This window comes from Poecilia reticulata, chromosome 21 (assembly GCF_904066995.2).
Source record: "Poecilia reticulata chromosome 21, P_reticulata-male-v2, whole genome shotgun sequence".
Taxonomy (NCBI): domain Eukaryota; kingdom Metazoa; phylum Chordata; class Actinopteri; order Cyprinodontiformes; family Poeciliidae; genus Poecilia; species Poecilia reticulata.
In genome coordinates, this window is record NC_088850.1 from 7,268,029 (window position 1) to 7,283,483 (window position 15,455).

At 36.2% G+C, this 15,455-nt stretch overlaps 2 protein-coding genes across 5 annotated transcripts in view; one reads left to right on the forward strand and one right to left on the reverse strand.

Moving 5' to 3' along the window:
• LOC103457366 (protein yippee-like 5) overlaps positions 1-14,941 on the forward strand; it is a 23,132-nt gene extending 8,191 nt beyond the window's left edge. For 2 of the 4 annotated variants that reach the window (XM_081602244.1, XM_081602243.1), the window contains exons 3-6: positions 5,257-5,338; positions 11,969-12,092; positions 12,842-12,990; positions 14,188-14,941. In XM_081602244.1, the coding sequence (XP_081458370.1) occupies positions 5,257-5,338; positions 11,969-12,092; positions 12,842-12,990; positions 14,188-14,409 (577 nt within the window). In that variant the 3' untranslated portion in view covers positions 14,410-14,941. Of the gene's footprint in view, positions 1-5,256; positions 5,339-11,800; positions 12,093-12,841; positions 12,991-14,187 lie in introns of those variants that run through there. The other 2 variants (XM_081602245.1, XM_008397438.3) reach the window with 2 other exon arrangements.
• Positions 1,985-5,150, reverse strand: LOC145549831 (phospholipase B1, membrane-associated-like). The gene is made up of 13 exons (XM_081602786.1): positions 5,122-5,150; positions 4,480-4,594; positions 4,322-4,383; positions 4,065-4,140; positions 3,798-3,899; positions 3,593-3,670; positions 3,415-3,486; positions 3,230-3,304; positions 3,079-3,139; positions 2,525-2,583; positions 2,375-2,448; positions 2,200-2,243; positions 1,985-2,097 (listed from the first exon to the last, which is right to left on the reverse strand). Exons 1-13 carry the CDS (start codon positions 5,148-5,150, stop codon positions 1,985-1,987), a joined length of 960 nt encoding a protein of 319 aa, XP_081458912.1.
• Positions 14,942-15,455: the final 514 nt, after the last annotated feature.

Below are 15,455 nucleotides of genomic sequence, written 5' to 3' on the forward strand. Positions count from 1 at the left end.
GAGACACAGCCAGCAATAATTCAGTGCAGAATTATTGTGTGGAGGTGTTGACTAACATGTGCATGGACAACACTGTGTCCAAAAGTCTGCTATATAGTGATGAGACATTCACGAACGATCCGAGTCTTCTGAACGGCTCTTTACTAAGTAGATAGGACTGGAGCCTCACTGAAAACCGTTCTTTGTTCTTGTAATGCTCTGCGTACACTGCAGTAGCTATCATGATTTTATTTAATTATATACATTGATATTTATTTAAGTAGCAAATAAATAAAACACAAGAACAAGAAAGCAGATGCATTCCTCATTGATTGTTTTCGTTCAAAGTGGCAGCTGTAATGTGTGCCATGGTGGCAGATTGCCTGGCTTCATGCAGTGGGAGAGAGGGTGAGAACAGTCATGGTGAGCGCCTTGAGCTTGGTTACTTCTTGCTTGTTGCTCTTTGGTCAGTGTTCATAGCTGAGCATTGTTTACCGTCAGAGCATTGCCTCAATTGCTATGTTTAATGGTGCAGATAGTGATGATTTCTGACATGAATGATATGGGCAAATGCCCAGGGAATTATCTTTTTAGATAAGCAGAACAAAGAGTTTTTTCTGCTTTTAATAGTGGTTAAATTTATTTCAGCTCTAAGTATTTAATATCTAGGTGATTTTATGGAAATGTGAATCTTTCAGATCAATTTGATTAGCAATTTTGATCATATTTCACATTTTATTGTGTCATGTGTCATGTCGGTCTCGACTTCCCTCGGTCTTGGTCTTGACTTGGTCTCGGGATAGGTGGTCTTGACTACAACACTGCTACTGAGTGATCAAGTATAGAACATTGTTTACAAATAAAAGACAGAATTTCTTTACTAACTGGCAGTCTGGGCAAAGCGATGTCTCTGAGGAAAGGCTGAATGACCACAGTGAAGTCTGACTGGGTATCATACCGGCCAGACTCAATAAGTTCATGCAGCGAATGCTGGAAGTTAAAAGAAACAATAATAACCATCAGTGACAATGATCAACATATTTAATCTGATCATTTTTGTACATCTTATTCTACCTGATATCCTCTGTTTACGGTTTCCAGTATTTGAAGAGCTTCAGAGTTAGGCTCTGGCATTACCACACAAGGGCACAACATGCTGTCAAAGAAGAAGAAGTAACATTGTTTTAATGGTTAGCTAATAACTAGATGTCTCAAAAGACCCAGACCATAATTAATAAGGTAGGAGAGTGTAAGGAGACACTCACTTTACAAGCCATGTTGGACAATTCAGTGATGCGTCCATGTGCATTTCTCTGAGTGGAATTATGTAAAGAGGCTCCACTAGGTTCACCAGAGCTCGGGGAACCTGAGAGAGATCAGCTTTGTTAGTTCTAATAGATATGCAACCATTGTGATGTGGAAACACATTGTCAAATGAGTGGCACCTCTTTTTGGAGATAGTCCAAGCTTTCCTTGAGAAACCCTACGTAATTTTCCACTGAGTGAAGGAGCTGTGAATGAAGAGAAAATGTGTTTCTTTACACACCATCAGAGATAACTTAATAATTATGTCTTCTCGCTTCCAAATTTGACACTCACGCTATTTTCGCAGTATGCACAAAGGTCGTTTCCACCAATAAAGATGGTAATCAGCTTCCAGTCTGATTCAAAGTTGATATTCTGGAGTAAAAAGAACATGAAGAGAGAAAAAGAGTTAACTTTGCTATTTTTATTACACTACATTAAATAAAGTCAAAACTTAAAGTATCTTTTCAAGCTCTAGTTGCTCTGTAGAATTACAAAAGATAAATGTAGACTTACAACGTCATTTTTCATCTTTGTTACCAGGGTACGCACTTGTGATGGAATATCCCTTTGAACAGAAATGCAAAATGCAATCATGTTTATTGGTAAAGGATGGTATCCAACTAAAGATTAAATAACTGTTAATTTAAAATGGTAACTTGTTGCTAAAATAAATACTTATAATGAACACCTGGAGAACTTACGGGCTCGATGCACCAGGTACTGCCTGATTAAGGAAAGCTTGTGGATTATCTTGATTACCGACACCAAGCGAGTAGCCCTTCACATTGTGGTTAAAATGTTTTAAAATGTCTGTAAAAACCAGATGCTGATTTAAAAAATGAACATTTTGAATTCAAAATTGATATTTCTAAAAAATGACTGATTACTAATGAAGTCTTGAGAAATACATACTGGGTAAAGTGGTAACAGTTGTGAGGTTTCCATCTCCACCAATGCTGATAATAAACATAGGAAATTGCTTTCAAAAAGTGCCCTTAACTTTATTTAACCAAAAAGCATAAAAAAAATAGATAAGAGATGAAAAAAAAAGATGCTGAAATAATAGAATTAGAGAGTCTTGACATACCTCCAGGATAAACCTCGGTACTGACGTAAGACATCCAGGATGTTATTAGGACTGGCTCCGATGCCGTTCCCTGCCTGGCATAAAGAATAAGAAAGTCCTTCAGTAAAACGCATGACCCAAAATGTCTGTCTGACAAACAAAATGACTCACTGTTAAAGAATCCCCCACAGCCGCCACAACTTTGATATCTGCAGGCCGAAGTTCATGGACTAGAAAATACAAAGAAAATGTCAGGAGATGTCAGATTGTGTTATTCTAGATCCTACTGATAGAGAGACCACACAGTATACATGCTGTTTACTGTCTACTCACACTAATGCACAAATAGACCACTTTTTGACAACCATTCTTTAGTGGGTAAGTTTTAGTTTAAATTATTAGATATCCTGGGGATTGTTGGTTTGTTCTTTTTACCCCTGAAGCCTCATTCAACTTTAGCCGATGAATGATGCTGCAGTTAACATCCCTCCTCCCTCTACTTGACCAGATTTTTGCAAGTTTCCACTGGTATTTATGCAATTTATCTTTGGTGATTGAAAGTAATTTTGAAAAAAAACAAAAACAAGGTTTGGTTTATTGGATACTATGGTTAAATGTGTGATGGCTCAAAAGTGAAGATAACCAAGAGATAAATAAGAGAAAAAACCATTTATGAAAATATTTTATTTGAAACAAATTATAAGAATATTAATGCATAAAATTACCTGAAGTAGGAATGGAGGATGAAGGACTGCGATCTTCACAGGGCAACTCTGTGCCTGTATGCTGATTATTAAGCACATATAAAATAATCAGAATGAGATAAGACCCCTAATTCTTGGCAAACCATTTGGTTTGGTTGTGAATTATTCTTACAGTCTGAATGAAATGGTCTGCGTTTCTGTGGTGACTTGAAGGAGTGTTAAATTGTGTCCTCAGGAATGGTCGGTCCTTGTGAAGGAGGAACAGTTTGAGTAAGTGAGTAAATGAGTAAGAATTAACATCTCATGTCACTTGTAAATCCTTATATGATTGTTAAGACCTTTTGTATTTATACTCACCTCAGTGGGGCATTGCAATGTAAGGATGTCTTTCTTATGTTCTGGAATATGTTGGTCGACCATGGGCTGAAGCTGTACAAGAAAAATAGATAAATAAACCACACATAGATGTAACATCCTCTCAGAGTGACAGACTATAAGTGTTGGTCATTGTCACTTTCACAACTTCAGATCTCACCAGGTTTTTCCACAACTGTAGCATCAGTTCATCAGTTAGCTTTGAGGTTTCAAACTCTCCAATAGGCTTTCCAGTCTGCTAGAAAGAAAGATTTATACATATTCATAGTTTGGTAAAACATAAAAAATATGTTATGTTAGATGCTGCTTGTGAGAGAAAGTGTAAGACAAAATGTAAAAAGATCACATCAGCAGCTTAAACTCACAGATGACAGGCCTCTGATGAGAGGGGTCGCCTGAAGAGTGACAGCGAAGTCATCTCTGTCTCTGTACCAATGTTTCTGTACCATCAGCTCATCCAGCAACTCCTGGAAAAAAAAATTAGAAAAGAGCAGTTTGAAACTGTTCCGACTTCTTTTTTCTTACAAGTCTTTAGCAAACATTTTCCAGACGTTATGCAACAGCTCACTCTACAACTAAGTAGATCTTATTAAAAAGGAAGAAGCATTATTTGGTGGGAATGAGAAACCTACCTGCAGGGTGTGAGTCAGCACGGCTCTCTGAAGCTTGAGTTCTCCATTGGTGTATGTGTGTGAGCATGGGCACTTCCTGTAAGCAAAACACCTTTATTTACTCAACATAACCTATTAAGAACAGTCAAAAACATGCTCAAAATTCAGCTTTTTAAAAATAGTAGGCTAAATACTCATAGCAGACTATTTTATTTTTCCACTTTTCTCTTTGAGCCCAGTATTATCCCTTTCTGATTCTTTCTTTTGGTGCTGCTTACTTTGTCTGGAATGTGTTTAGTCCTCCATCCCACAATGCCACACTGACAATGGTCTTTTTCAGCTGCAGCAAGTACAAGCAAAAAGTACATTACACATATAATCACTGTCTCTTAAATTACTGCAAAAGATCAATGACACTATTTAATTTGCAACATACCTGAGAGTGGAGCAACTGCACAGCATTATCTACCTCCTCAACCACTTGTTTGAGAAGAGACGAGATCTGCAGCAAAGACACAAGGATTGTTTTGTGAATAATTTCTTGACCGATACTTCAGAATGTGCCTATGTGGACACGAGACACTATTGTGGTGCTTTTTTTTTTAAATTGTAGCTGCAAATTTTTGTTATCCTTTAGTCAGTTTGAAGTTCTTTTTTCAGGAACTAATTACACATGAATAAAATTTTTCCATCACATACTGTACTTCTTGTGATTAAATCACATAAAGGAAAGTTCAGGAGTGAGAGTTGGACTGTGAGATAATATCTGGACTCTGTAACTTTAAACCTCTGAAACAACACGCATTAAACTCTAATAAACAAGTGATTTTTATTAGTGGCCTTTGAAGCTTAGGCTCTAAGCAACTGATAGTCATGTTTATAATTTCCTCTTCAGTATCTAATTATGTTACTAGTTTGTCTGTTTTTGACTCAGTTGCATTGTGTATTTAAAGTCTTTATTTTCTCTATTAAGACATTATTTCCATGTAGACCTCAGTCATGTGCAAAACAGAATTAAAAATGCATAACATGATGCAATCTGATTCAACTGAGGTGCCAGTCAGGTATTTGTGAATACCTGACTGGTATTTGGAACTCTCCATACATTTCTGATGCATGTTTAAACTCTAGATTGCCTGAGACAGATTTGTTGCTTTTTTCTCTTCTTCCCTTTTATTCAAATGCTTTGTTTACCTGCTCCTGCTGCTCACAGGCACAGAGTCGATCCAGCTGAACAAAGAGAAGCACCAACTTCCAGTCTTGATTCTCATCAGCGCCCTGCTGGAGGAAGTCAGGTTATATGATATTTTTTATCAGTTTTTTGTCTTTTCAGACTCAGTATTAGTCTATCTAGACTATGTTAGATGACATTAGAAGACATGACACTATATAAATGGCATTTAAATGACAAATTATGTAGTGTATTGCAAAAATATTCACACACTTCACATTTTGTCTCAAATACAACCACAAACGTCAATGTATTATTTGGAGCATTCCTGAGACAGATCATCACAAAATAATCCTTTATTGTGAAGTGATAAAAAAAAAATTAAACAGATTCACAGATAAGATGAGACAATCTGTTGACAGCACAACTATCTGTCATGCACTCCACAAACCTGGATAATTTATAAGAGTGACAGCAAGAAAGAAAAAAGAAACCATGAACATAAAAAACTTAAATAAATTAAAGATTTCACTTGTAACAATGTGCTCTAAATTTATTGTATTTAGAGCGGTATTTTCCTTTACTGGATTAAATTGAAAAAGTATGTATTTTTATCCAAACAATGGTGTTCGCCTCTTTACCAAAGGTGTCACGTTTCTTTAGCTGCGGTAGGAAAGCATTGTAGCGAAAATGTCTAACTATTGAAAATAAAGTTAAATCGTAAAAATAAACTGGAGATTTTACCTTTTTGCTCTGTAAGTAAAGGGACAGTTCATTTGCTTGGTCCACCAGCGTGCTGCAAATAGTAAGAGGCTTTCAATAAGAATAAAGGCATACCTTGAAGCATTCAGAATCACAAATTATTTATGTGACGAGACAAAACTTTGTACCCATGTTGAAGAAACTGAGGGATGCGTTTGTCTTCTGAGATGGGAGTCACTAGTCCAGGATTGAACAGAGTCATCAGCTCTGTTCAAGAAAAGGAGGAGAAAATTAATAAATAAGAACACAAAGGAGTTAAACATAAAAAAATCTAACAATTCAGAATTTAAACAACACCTCAGCATGTACCGTAAAGCACAGAGTTATAATATACGACATCTCAGTCTGTGAAAATTAAATGCCGAACCACTGTTTTGTTTCACGCCGTATATGAAGTAGTAGTAGAGATAATCCAGTATTAAAAAGTTTTTATATCAGTGGCAGCTGAATTAGCTCCATGCAGCTTTGTTCCTCAGTGTACCTCATGGGTTCTCTCAGTGTACTCCAACTTCCTCCCACTATCCAAAAACATCCATTCTAGGTAAATTGGTCTCCCTAATTGTGTGTGTGTGTGTGTGTGTGTGTGTGTGTGTGTGTGTGTGCGTGTGTGTGTGTGTGTGTGTGTGTGTGTGTGTGTGTGTGTGTGTGTGTGTGTGTGTGTGTGTGTGTGTGTGTGTGTGTGTGTGTGTGTGTGTGCGTGTGTGTGTGTGTGGCACAGAGCAAACACAGTTGACTTGTCCAGAGAGAGCCCGTCTTGCTCTGTGATAGCTGGAGACAGCACCAGCCAACAGCCCACCCAAAACCCCCGGCAACCACCCAAACCTGAGCAAATACGGGCAATGTGTGGATGTTTGATACTATCTCAGCTAATGTCAATATCGGTGCGGTAAAGATAGTGCAAAGTGGTGCAATAAAAGCGCTGATAAATCTCAAAAGAGTTTGTGTCTAATGTAACAAATAGAACAGCAAGAAGCTGGAATTTACAGTTCCCATTAAAGCGCAGGAAAAAACAAGAACAAGGAAATCATGGGTGAGTGAATTTCACAGTAATGATGAAAACTGGAGAAATAAAAGCGGGGACATACCTGTGAGTTTTGATAAGACTGTGGACAGCTCAGTGCTGCAGAGGAGAACCAGAGAGGGAATTTCAGATCTTTCAATAGAGACTTTACTGTATTAAAAATCAGGGTATTTTCTCACCTTTGTTCACGAAGTCCAACATAGGAAAGCACTGCTACATCAGATGGTCTGACTGTGTCAGCTTGAGAAGAAAATATAAAGATATATTTGCTTATGTTTAAAATTGCAGAAGTCAGAAAAAGCTTAAGGGAGTTGTGCAATTATTGAAAAATGTTTGCAGAAATTGACATTCCTCTAAAGAAGGACTTCATTAATCAAATACTATGAAATCTACAACTTATTCTCATTTTTTTTCTTTTTATATGAGTTACAAAAATGAATTGGGTGTAAGTCTGTACAGGAAACTTACCAGTTAATGGAGGCTGCTGGGAAGGAAATACCTTGGTGCAAGGCTGTCCAGCTGATAAGGAAATAATAAGACATTTTAATTTTATGCTGAAAATGTAATGCATAGAGCATTTTATCTTTATCCAGACAATAAGTGATTGTGATCAAAAAAACAAAAACCTTAATGACACAAATGCACAGCAGATTATTGATAATTGATAACTATCCAATTCAGAATGCAAAGTGTATGTGTTAAAATATACTATGTAAAAAAAATACATTATACAAATGTAAGATTTTTGAATGCTCCTGAAACAACTGCCATCAGTTAACCTTAATCATCACTTATTATACTTTAGTCTGAAATACTAAACTGAATTTGACTATGAAGTAGCATAATCAATAGAGACCTGTTGCCCATGTGAAACCCAGCAGGGAGATCAGAAGCAGCTGCTGAAACATCTTCCCCAATTGTTGTTGCTGTTGTGTCTCCGTCTCTGCATTCACCTCTCTCTGCTCTTAACTGCCTTTCACTGTTGTTATCACTTATAGCCTGAGACGTCAAACATCGTGAGCCTCATAAAGGGGAGGCGACTGGACTGTTCACTTGTTCAAAGGACACGGCTGTGAGGTTTTCCACTGAAATGATGGATCAGACGTTACCTGTATGAAACCTTCCTTGAAAGCAATGTCATGTTTTGTAGCATTTCAAGATTCTGATTTTGGATTATTGTTATTTCATTCGGAGATTAGGAAAATTAGAGCAATCCATGCTTTCCATACCTACTAACAAATGCCCAGGTAAAAAGATGCCAGGCTGAATCAGGTCCTTTTCACTGGAAGGCAAAAAAAAGGAGGCCATTCGTGAATTTAGATGTTAAAAATCTGTGCAAGTCTTTCAGTTTAAAAGATTGTGAATTAATTCTTTAAAACTCAGAACAAATTTAAAGTTAGCTGCACCCATGCAGAAACGTGTAGTTTTAAGAACGCCTATTTTTGCAGATATCTTCTCTATACTTATCAGAAACCATAATAGAAATGTGAGGATTTTCTCTACCAAAGCCTTGTTTGTAATTGTGCCTATTCATTTTTAAAGCGATTTATATTGAAACTCAGTTTTCCATTGTTATTTGTCCTTAAAATTAAGCGTGTTGAATTTACTTTTAGTCATCAAAAAAACATAGAAGGTTACACATCAAAATGGTACATAAACATTACCTTCATGAGAAAATTAAACATTCATATGTATTACTGATCTTAAGTAGAACATCTTTTAAAGTTTGTCTGTGCAGGCGTAGAACAAAAGGAAAAAGAGAGAGCATTTTTTTTACTATGTGCTTAAAAAGCAAGGGAAGAGGGAAAATGGAGATGTGCAGCATTTCGGTAGTACTATATTTAGAAAAATTGTAAAAGGTCTGGGGCTTGCATCATCTTTTAGTGTATTTTACACTGTTTCCTTCCTGTAGCTCTTTGGGAATCACATTGCTGTGGCTGCACCTTTCTTTCATCAATCAACCCAAGTTTTTGGTACTTTTCCAAGATTAAAATAAAGGAAAAGGTAGAAAGTGTGACTTTGTAATAAGTGTAATAAGATTACAAGCAGGCCTTTGACCAAAAGGAGAAGGAATAAAGGCTTTTCAACAGGACTGGAACTTTCTGAGCCCTCACATGATTTCTGTTTTTTTTATTGTTTGTTTATTACAAGTGTTTTTCTAAATCCTCTGATAATTTGTTGCATCATGTCAAACCCTGAGTATATTTGATATTTCACAATTGTGTTAGTCCATGCCTTGTTTCAGGTGAGATTCAGTTGGTTTCCATTATTCATGTTCATCATTTGTTTTACAAAACAGAATGAAATGACATATGGCCACTCATCCAAAAATAGTGAGATAAAAAATGTAATGGAAAAACACAAAAACGGTGGCACAGTTTTGCTAACAATACCAAGTCAAAGTTGCATTTTTGGAATACATTAACAATATAATTATTTGCGACATTAGCATTTACCAACCAAGAATTTAACTGTTCAATTATATAACAGTGATTCTTCAACATTGTAAAAGTAACTCCCCTATCTGCCTTTTGATTGGAAAGGTGAAGGACAACATGACATAAGAGGAAATTAGTTTTTTGTTAGATGGATTTACCTGATTTGTGATCCTGATATTAGTCTCCACCGCCTTTATGGCACCTTATCTTATGTCAAGGACATAGGCTCAGTCTGAACCTCCTGATGAAGCTTGGTGCTGTTTATCTGATTATTTTTAATCTTTGCACAGATAAGATGTCTTGGCTGTTCTGAAGCGGCCCTTAACAGAAAATATTTTATGCAACAGATGCAAATAATGCACAATAAAAGTAAGAGTAAAAACTGGAAAAGATGCAAAAATATAAATTGTGCTGTTGACTAATATAAATCTTAGATATAAGCTAGTAGGAAACGAAACATATTGACCCAGATGCCAACAGTTTAATATAAAAATATGTCCATATTTTTATATTAAACTGTTGGCATCTGGGTCAATGTTCAAATGTTCTGAGATTTTGTTATATGTTAGAACAAAATGTAATGAGAAACATTGTTCCATGATTTTCTTTCTCAGTTACAAGATCTGTAGAAAATGTTACACTATCTAAAATCCTTAATATGAAGGCTAAAGAAAAAAAAATGGAAGAACTTGATTTGATTGCTCACTAACTATTTGTTCATTATTCAAAATATTTTACTTTCATTAGAGGTTTCTCAGTTTTATATGTCAGAAATAAGACATCCACAATACAGTTCTGAAATAAGCATAGAATTGTTAATAAACAGCAAAATGAAGAAAGCATGAAACATCTGTTTTGCATGAGTCCTGCAGGACTTAGGCAATTACTCTTTAGGCTGACATTATGAATAGAAACAAGAAAAGTCCCTTTGCACACATGGGTGGAACCAAGAGAGATGTAAAAAGAAAAGGTTATCCCATGTCTCAGATTACAGATATCAGACTGACAGTCTACCAGATGGGTGGTACAGATTACTGCAAAATTCACAAATCTGATCAAAATTCAGATTGAAAGCTTGAAAACTGCATCCACCACCTCACTGCTGGAGGCTGAGCAGGAAAGCCCACAGCTATGAACCTTAAATGTGCTTTGTTGTTGTGCATCTTAAAAATTAATTCTTGCAAATCACCTATCTAGATGTTGTTAATCACAGAAGATAATCTATTGCTTGGGGGTAAGGTTTGTTGAATGATATCACAGTAGGTGTGACTGTCTTGATCTTACAGCCAATTAGAAAGTGCTGCTTGGTTTGACTGATGCCAAAGTGATTTGAAATTATCACTAACTGGCACGCCAAGCGCTGCTCAATAGCTCCTAAATATTTATCTTGGTTAATAAAGTGATAAAAATAATTAATGCAATTAAAGAATGGACCGAACATATCAGGTAATTTATGTCACAAAAGTGCAATAAATGATACCTTTGTTTCACAAGAGTTTGGGACAGGTTTAAAGGAATGCCTAGCTATGTTTGGATCAGCTGGACATTTTTTGCAATGTGCTGGTACGGTTGCTAATGTAATGTACATATTATATTCTATGAGAGATCGTAGGTGTATTACAGTGACCCTCTTTGTTTTGTTTTTTTCTTCCCACATTTGAAATACGGGAAAAAAAAGCAGGTGATTATTTTATCAATCATAGAAAACAGTTTTTAGGGAACATCTTCAGTTCAGTTCAATTCCAAAACGCCACATTAATTCCAGAGAGAAATTAAATGTTGTAATGCCTTTTTATGTAACTGCAACACCATAAAGAAAAAGTACAAAACAAGTATTTTACTATAAAGGGTTAAGCACAAGCTTTTTACATAACAGCAGAATTTATCACATCTTATTTTTTTAAACCATAAAATATACTGCTAACGTTTTCACCGTGAAATACATTTTTTGATGTACTTCCTCTACATGACTGTCAATTCAGCGTCTGCTGCTCCATGTCGTCCTGTATCTCTGTGAAAACATGTTCTCTTTCCTGAATGATATAAATGGTAAGCTAATAATTTTCGAACTATAACAGTTATATTTGATTGATATTGCTTATTTCTGCCAAAGGCCCAGCAAGAATGAGAATGAACACACCACAAAATGCTCGACTCCTTTAACTGAAGGGCTTTAACGCAATCACCCACGCCCTCCCCCAAACAAAGATTGCAACATGTGGCAATTATATGTGACCAATGAGGGATTGGGATGCTTCTACGTCACAAAATGAGAACTCTCGTGCACAAAGTAAAGTTATTTGTCTGACTATCAAAATAAACGCATTTTTTTTAACAGAGCCGTTTTAAAGAAGCAACACAGGCAGTGCAGGCGTTTAAATTTTGAGAATTTATGTTAAGTGTTATTATCCATATAAATATAAAGTCAATTATTCATTATAATACAAAATAGATTCGCTCAAAATTTTGTTTTTGAAAGTCTTCAGCGGAAACTCTGACTGACATATTTGCTAACTTTACTTTCGTCGCCTAGGACGCTGGTCTCACGAAAACAAAGCAGCGAAGACGAAGAGTTATAGTTTTCTTGAGGATAAAGGCGAAGAGTGAGTTACATTTCGATTTGAAAATACTTTTCAGTTGTCTTTATAAATTTCTAGGTAAGCTATTTTAAGGTCATCTTTTGACTGTTTGGCATTTTGATGTACATTAGCTCTAAGTAGAAGCATGTAATGTGCGATGTCATTGTTTTAACTTGTTTTAGACTGTTTTCTGACTAATAATGGGGCATTGCCTAATGTTAATGTTTATCATTATGTGACATTAGTTCACACAAAAACTACAGATGTGCACACGTCGTGAGGAAACTGAATTACAGTGATGTAGCTAGCAGTAAACCAGGCCCGATGTTGCCTTCAGGTGATCAACATAAATTCAGGATAAAAGAGTGTTAGAGATTAGGTAGCAACAGGTTGTTTCAAAAACGCTGATAATTAATCATTGCAGAAAATCATTTGTTTAATATTTTCTCTTGCCCATCAACCAAACTGTGATAAAATATTCTCAGACATGTTTGTGTTTAACTGTCCAAAATCTAACCAAAGCAGGATACAGTTTAAGGCTAATGCCATTATTGAACCAAGAAGCAATATGTTTAAAATGGTCGTGGATGGTGCTGGACATGCGTATGTTATTCTATTACGTTTCTATTGGCAGTTTGAGCAGAGGACATTGTAATTTTCAAGTCAGTCAGATATTTGCATAAGTCTTTGAAGTACAGGAGTTGATCCTATTTAAACGAGCATCTGGTGTTATTCAGATGTTTTGCTGCCATTGCATTTAAATGGGTGAGTTTCCCTTTCTTCTGTTCTGCTTCTTCTAAACTTTAACTTTGCTTTTGTCCCACAAGTTGAGAAAATGGGCCGCATCTTCCTGGATCACATCGGCGGGAGTCGCCTCTTCTCCTGTGCCAATTGTGACACTATTCTGACCAACCGTGCTGAACTCATCTCAACGCGCTTCACAGGGGCAACTGGCAGAGCTTTCCTCTTTAATAAGGTGCCTATGCACATCATGGTGCTTGCCTGACAAACTGTTAAAAAGCTGTACTGCAGAAATGGAAATTGACTATAATTAGTATCGTTTGACTTGTATGTTTAATTTGCATCTGCACTTTACCTATAGGAACATTTTTAAATTTCCCTAGTGAACAACTCCTACCTTAATATGGCCTTTCAACATAAACATTACGCAGTGTTTAATAGGAAAGCAACAAAAGACACAAAGATTTAAAAAAAAACAAACATCTGAAACCAAATATTTACCTACGCCAAATAAAAAGACGCATAAATATTTTATCTCACTGTCCGAAGATAAATCTGACCAAACTTCTCTTGTTTTAGGTCAGTTAGAACTATACAAATCATTTCTGTCATAAATGCCAGAAAACTTAGCAACTACATGTTTTAGATTTTTTTTATTTTATTTTACTTGAATTCAAAAGTTCAAAATTCAGTTAGTATCAGGGATAACTGTCTTTTAAATGGGGTTAAACTTTTTGGGTTTCCTTCCTCAAACCTCTTGATAGCTAAAGTGATATATTTGAGGTAATTAGAGGTCTTTTATACAAGCTCCAAGCAATCCATAAACATTTCTTTATAAAATGTAAAAGACAGAATTACAAATTTTTGTTTGAGGTGTAGAAAAAGCATGAATATAACCACCGCATCTCGGCATTGAATGATACTCAGTTCAGTGATCATTTTTAACAGATTTTTAAAAAACTCTTTAGACTTATTTAAGCACTAAATTACCACCGAATGTCAACAACAGGTGCCCACCAATTTGGGAGACAAGCCTATCTGGAGAAGAAATTAAATCCTCTTTTTGGTTTTTGTTTAATTGGAGAACATTTCCCAACATTTTCTCCAATTAATTGTAATCAATTCTGTATCACCGATACTTGAAAGATTCACTCGGGTTAAAAAGCTGCATTTTAAAGGGTGGCAATAGGGAAATGGATAGGACACAAATAAAATGGGACCAAGGACAGAACCTTGTGGAACTTGATGCTTAAAAGCTACAGATGGAATGTAAAGTTCGATTTTGAAAAAGAAATCTGGAAAAACATCCAAGATTTTAGCATTCAGACAAACAGCTTTGACATATGATTTCGGAATCTCATTGTAGTTTGCTGCGGTAAGTCAAAGTCTTATTCGCAGTCCAGTGACAATCATCACAACTGTTGCCCTTCAGGTGGTGAATCTGCAGCACAGCGAGGTGCAGGACAGAGTCATGCTGACGGGAAGACACATGGTGCGAGACGTCAGCTGCAAGAACTGCAACAGCAAGCTGGGCTGGATGTACGAGTTTGCCACCGAGGAGAGTCAGCGATACAAGGAGGGCCGAATAATCCTGGAGAGGGCGTTGGTGAGGGAGAGCGAAGGCTTCGAGCACGTTCCATCCGACACCTCTTGAGTTTCTCTACCCATCGGTGTGCTTACAGTCATGCGGCTTTCACCTCCAGCAGTAGTACACACCCTTGCATGGACAGTGATCTTTTTGTGAGTAGAGCTGCACCAGAATAAAATCCTGATCCAGGTGTTTGTGGGAAAATCAAGAGTTAAGGGTGAACTGTGTTGCTGTTTTTGCCCATGTCAAATTTCCTACAGATTCATGGCATGCCCAGTAGGCTGCAGTGTTGTTTAGGTTTGGTGGGGGTGGCGGGGTCAGCTGTTACTCCCTGATGAGGAGGATTTTCTCCTAAATTACCGTATGAAGCTCAGACAAAAGTCGGGCTTTAAGTTTAACGACTGAAACAGTTAAGATTATTGATGCATTCTTGCTCCAGTTGCCCTTGTTTAAAGGGTGAATAACAATTTTTTTTTTGCGACACATATTTTCTAGTTCTTTTCAGTGTGATTTTTTTGCCTATTTCTTTATTTATGCTGTTCTGTTTTTTGTTATTTTAACTTATTGCAATAAAATGCATTTCAGCAAACAAACATAACATGCTTCGCATCTGTCAGTTTCCTGCAACCAAAATTTGTTAAATATGGATTTCAGTGCACATCTAATACAAAGCCCGTCTTTCAAATATTAAATAAATTTTTTTAATGCCCACTTTATTTGTATTGTTTCATCTATTATTTTTTTAGAATAGCTTAATAAAATCCTAGTTTTTCCAAGAATATCTGATGCCATGCTAGTCTTTCTAGAAAAAAATTAAGCAATGGAAACATTCTTATTACATGTCTTAATGGGCAGAGATGGGACCAAGCTACTGTTTTCCAAGTAAAGATATGCAAGTTAAGGTCACGTCCCAAACCCTCAACTTTAAATTCTGCATTCTAATAAGTCATTTGAACAAATATGTAATTTTCTCTTATAGTGATAAAGCTTTTTAGTATTTGAGTGGATATTTAAAAGGTGATTTTGTCTGCCAAAACAAACCACAAAATAATTGAACATCCAATTATTTTTTTCACTAAATTTGAATCAAAACAACCACTAAATTAAATTGA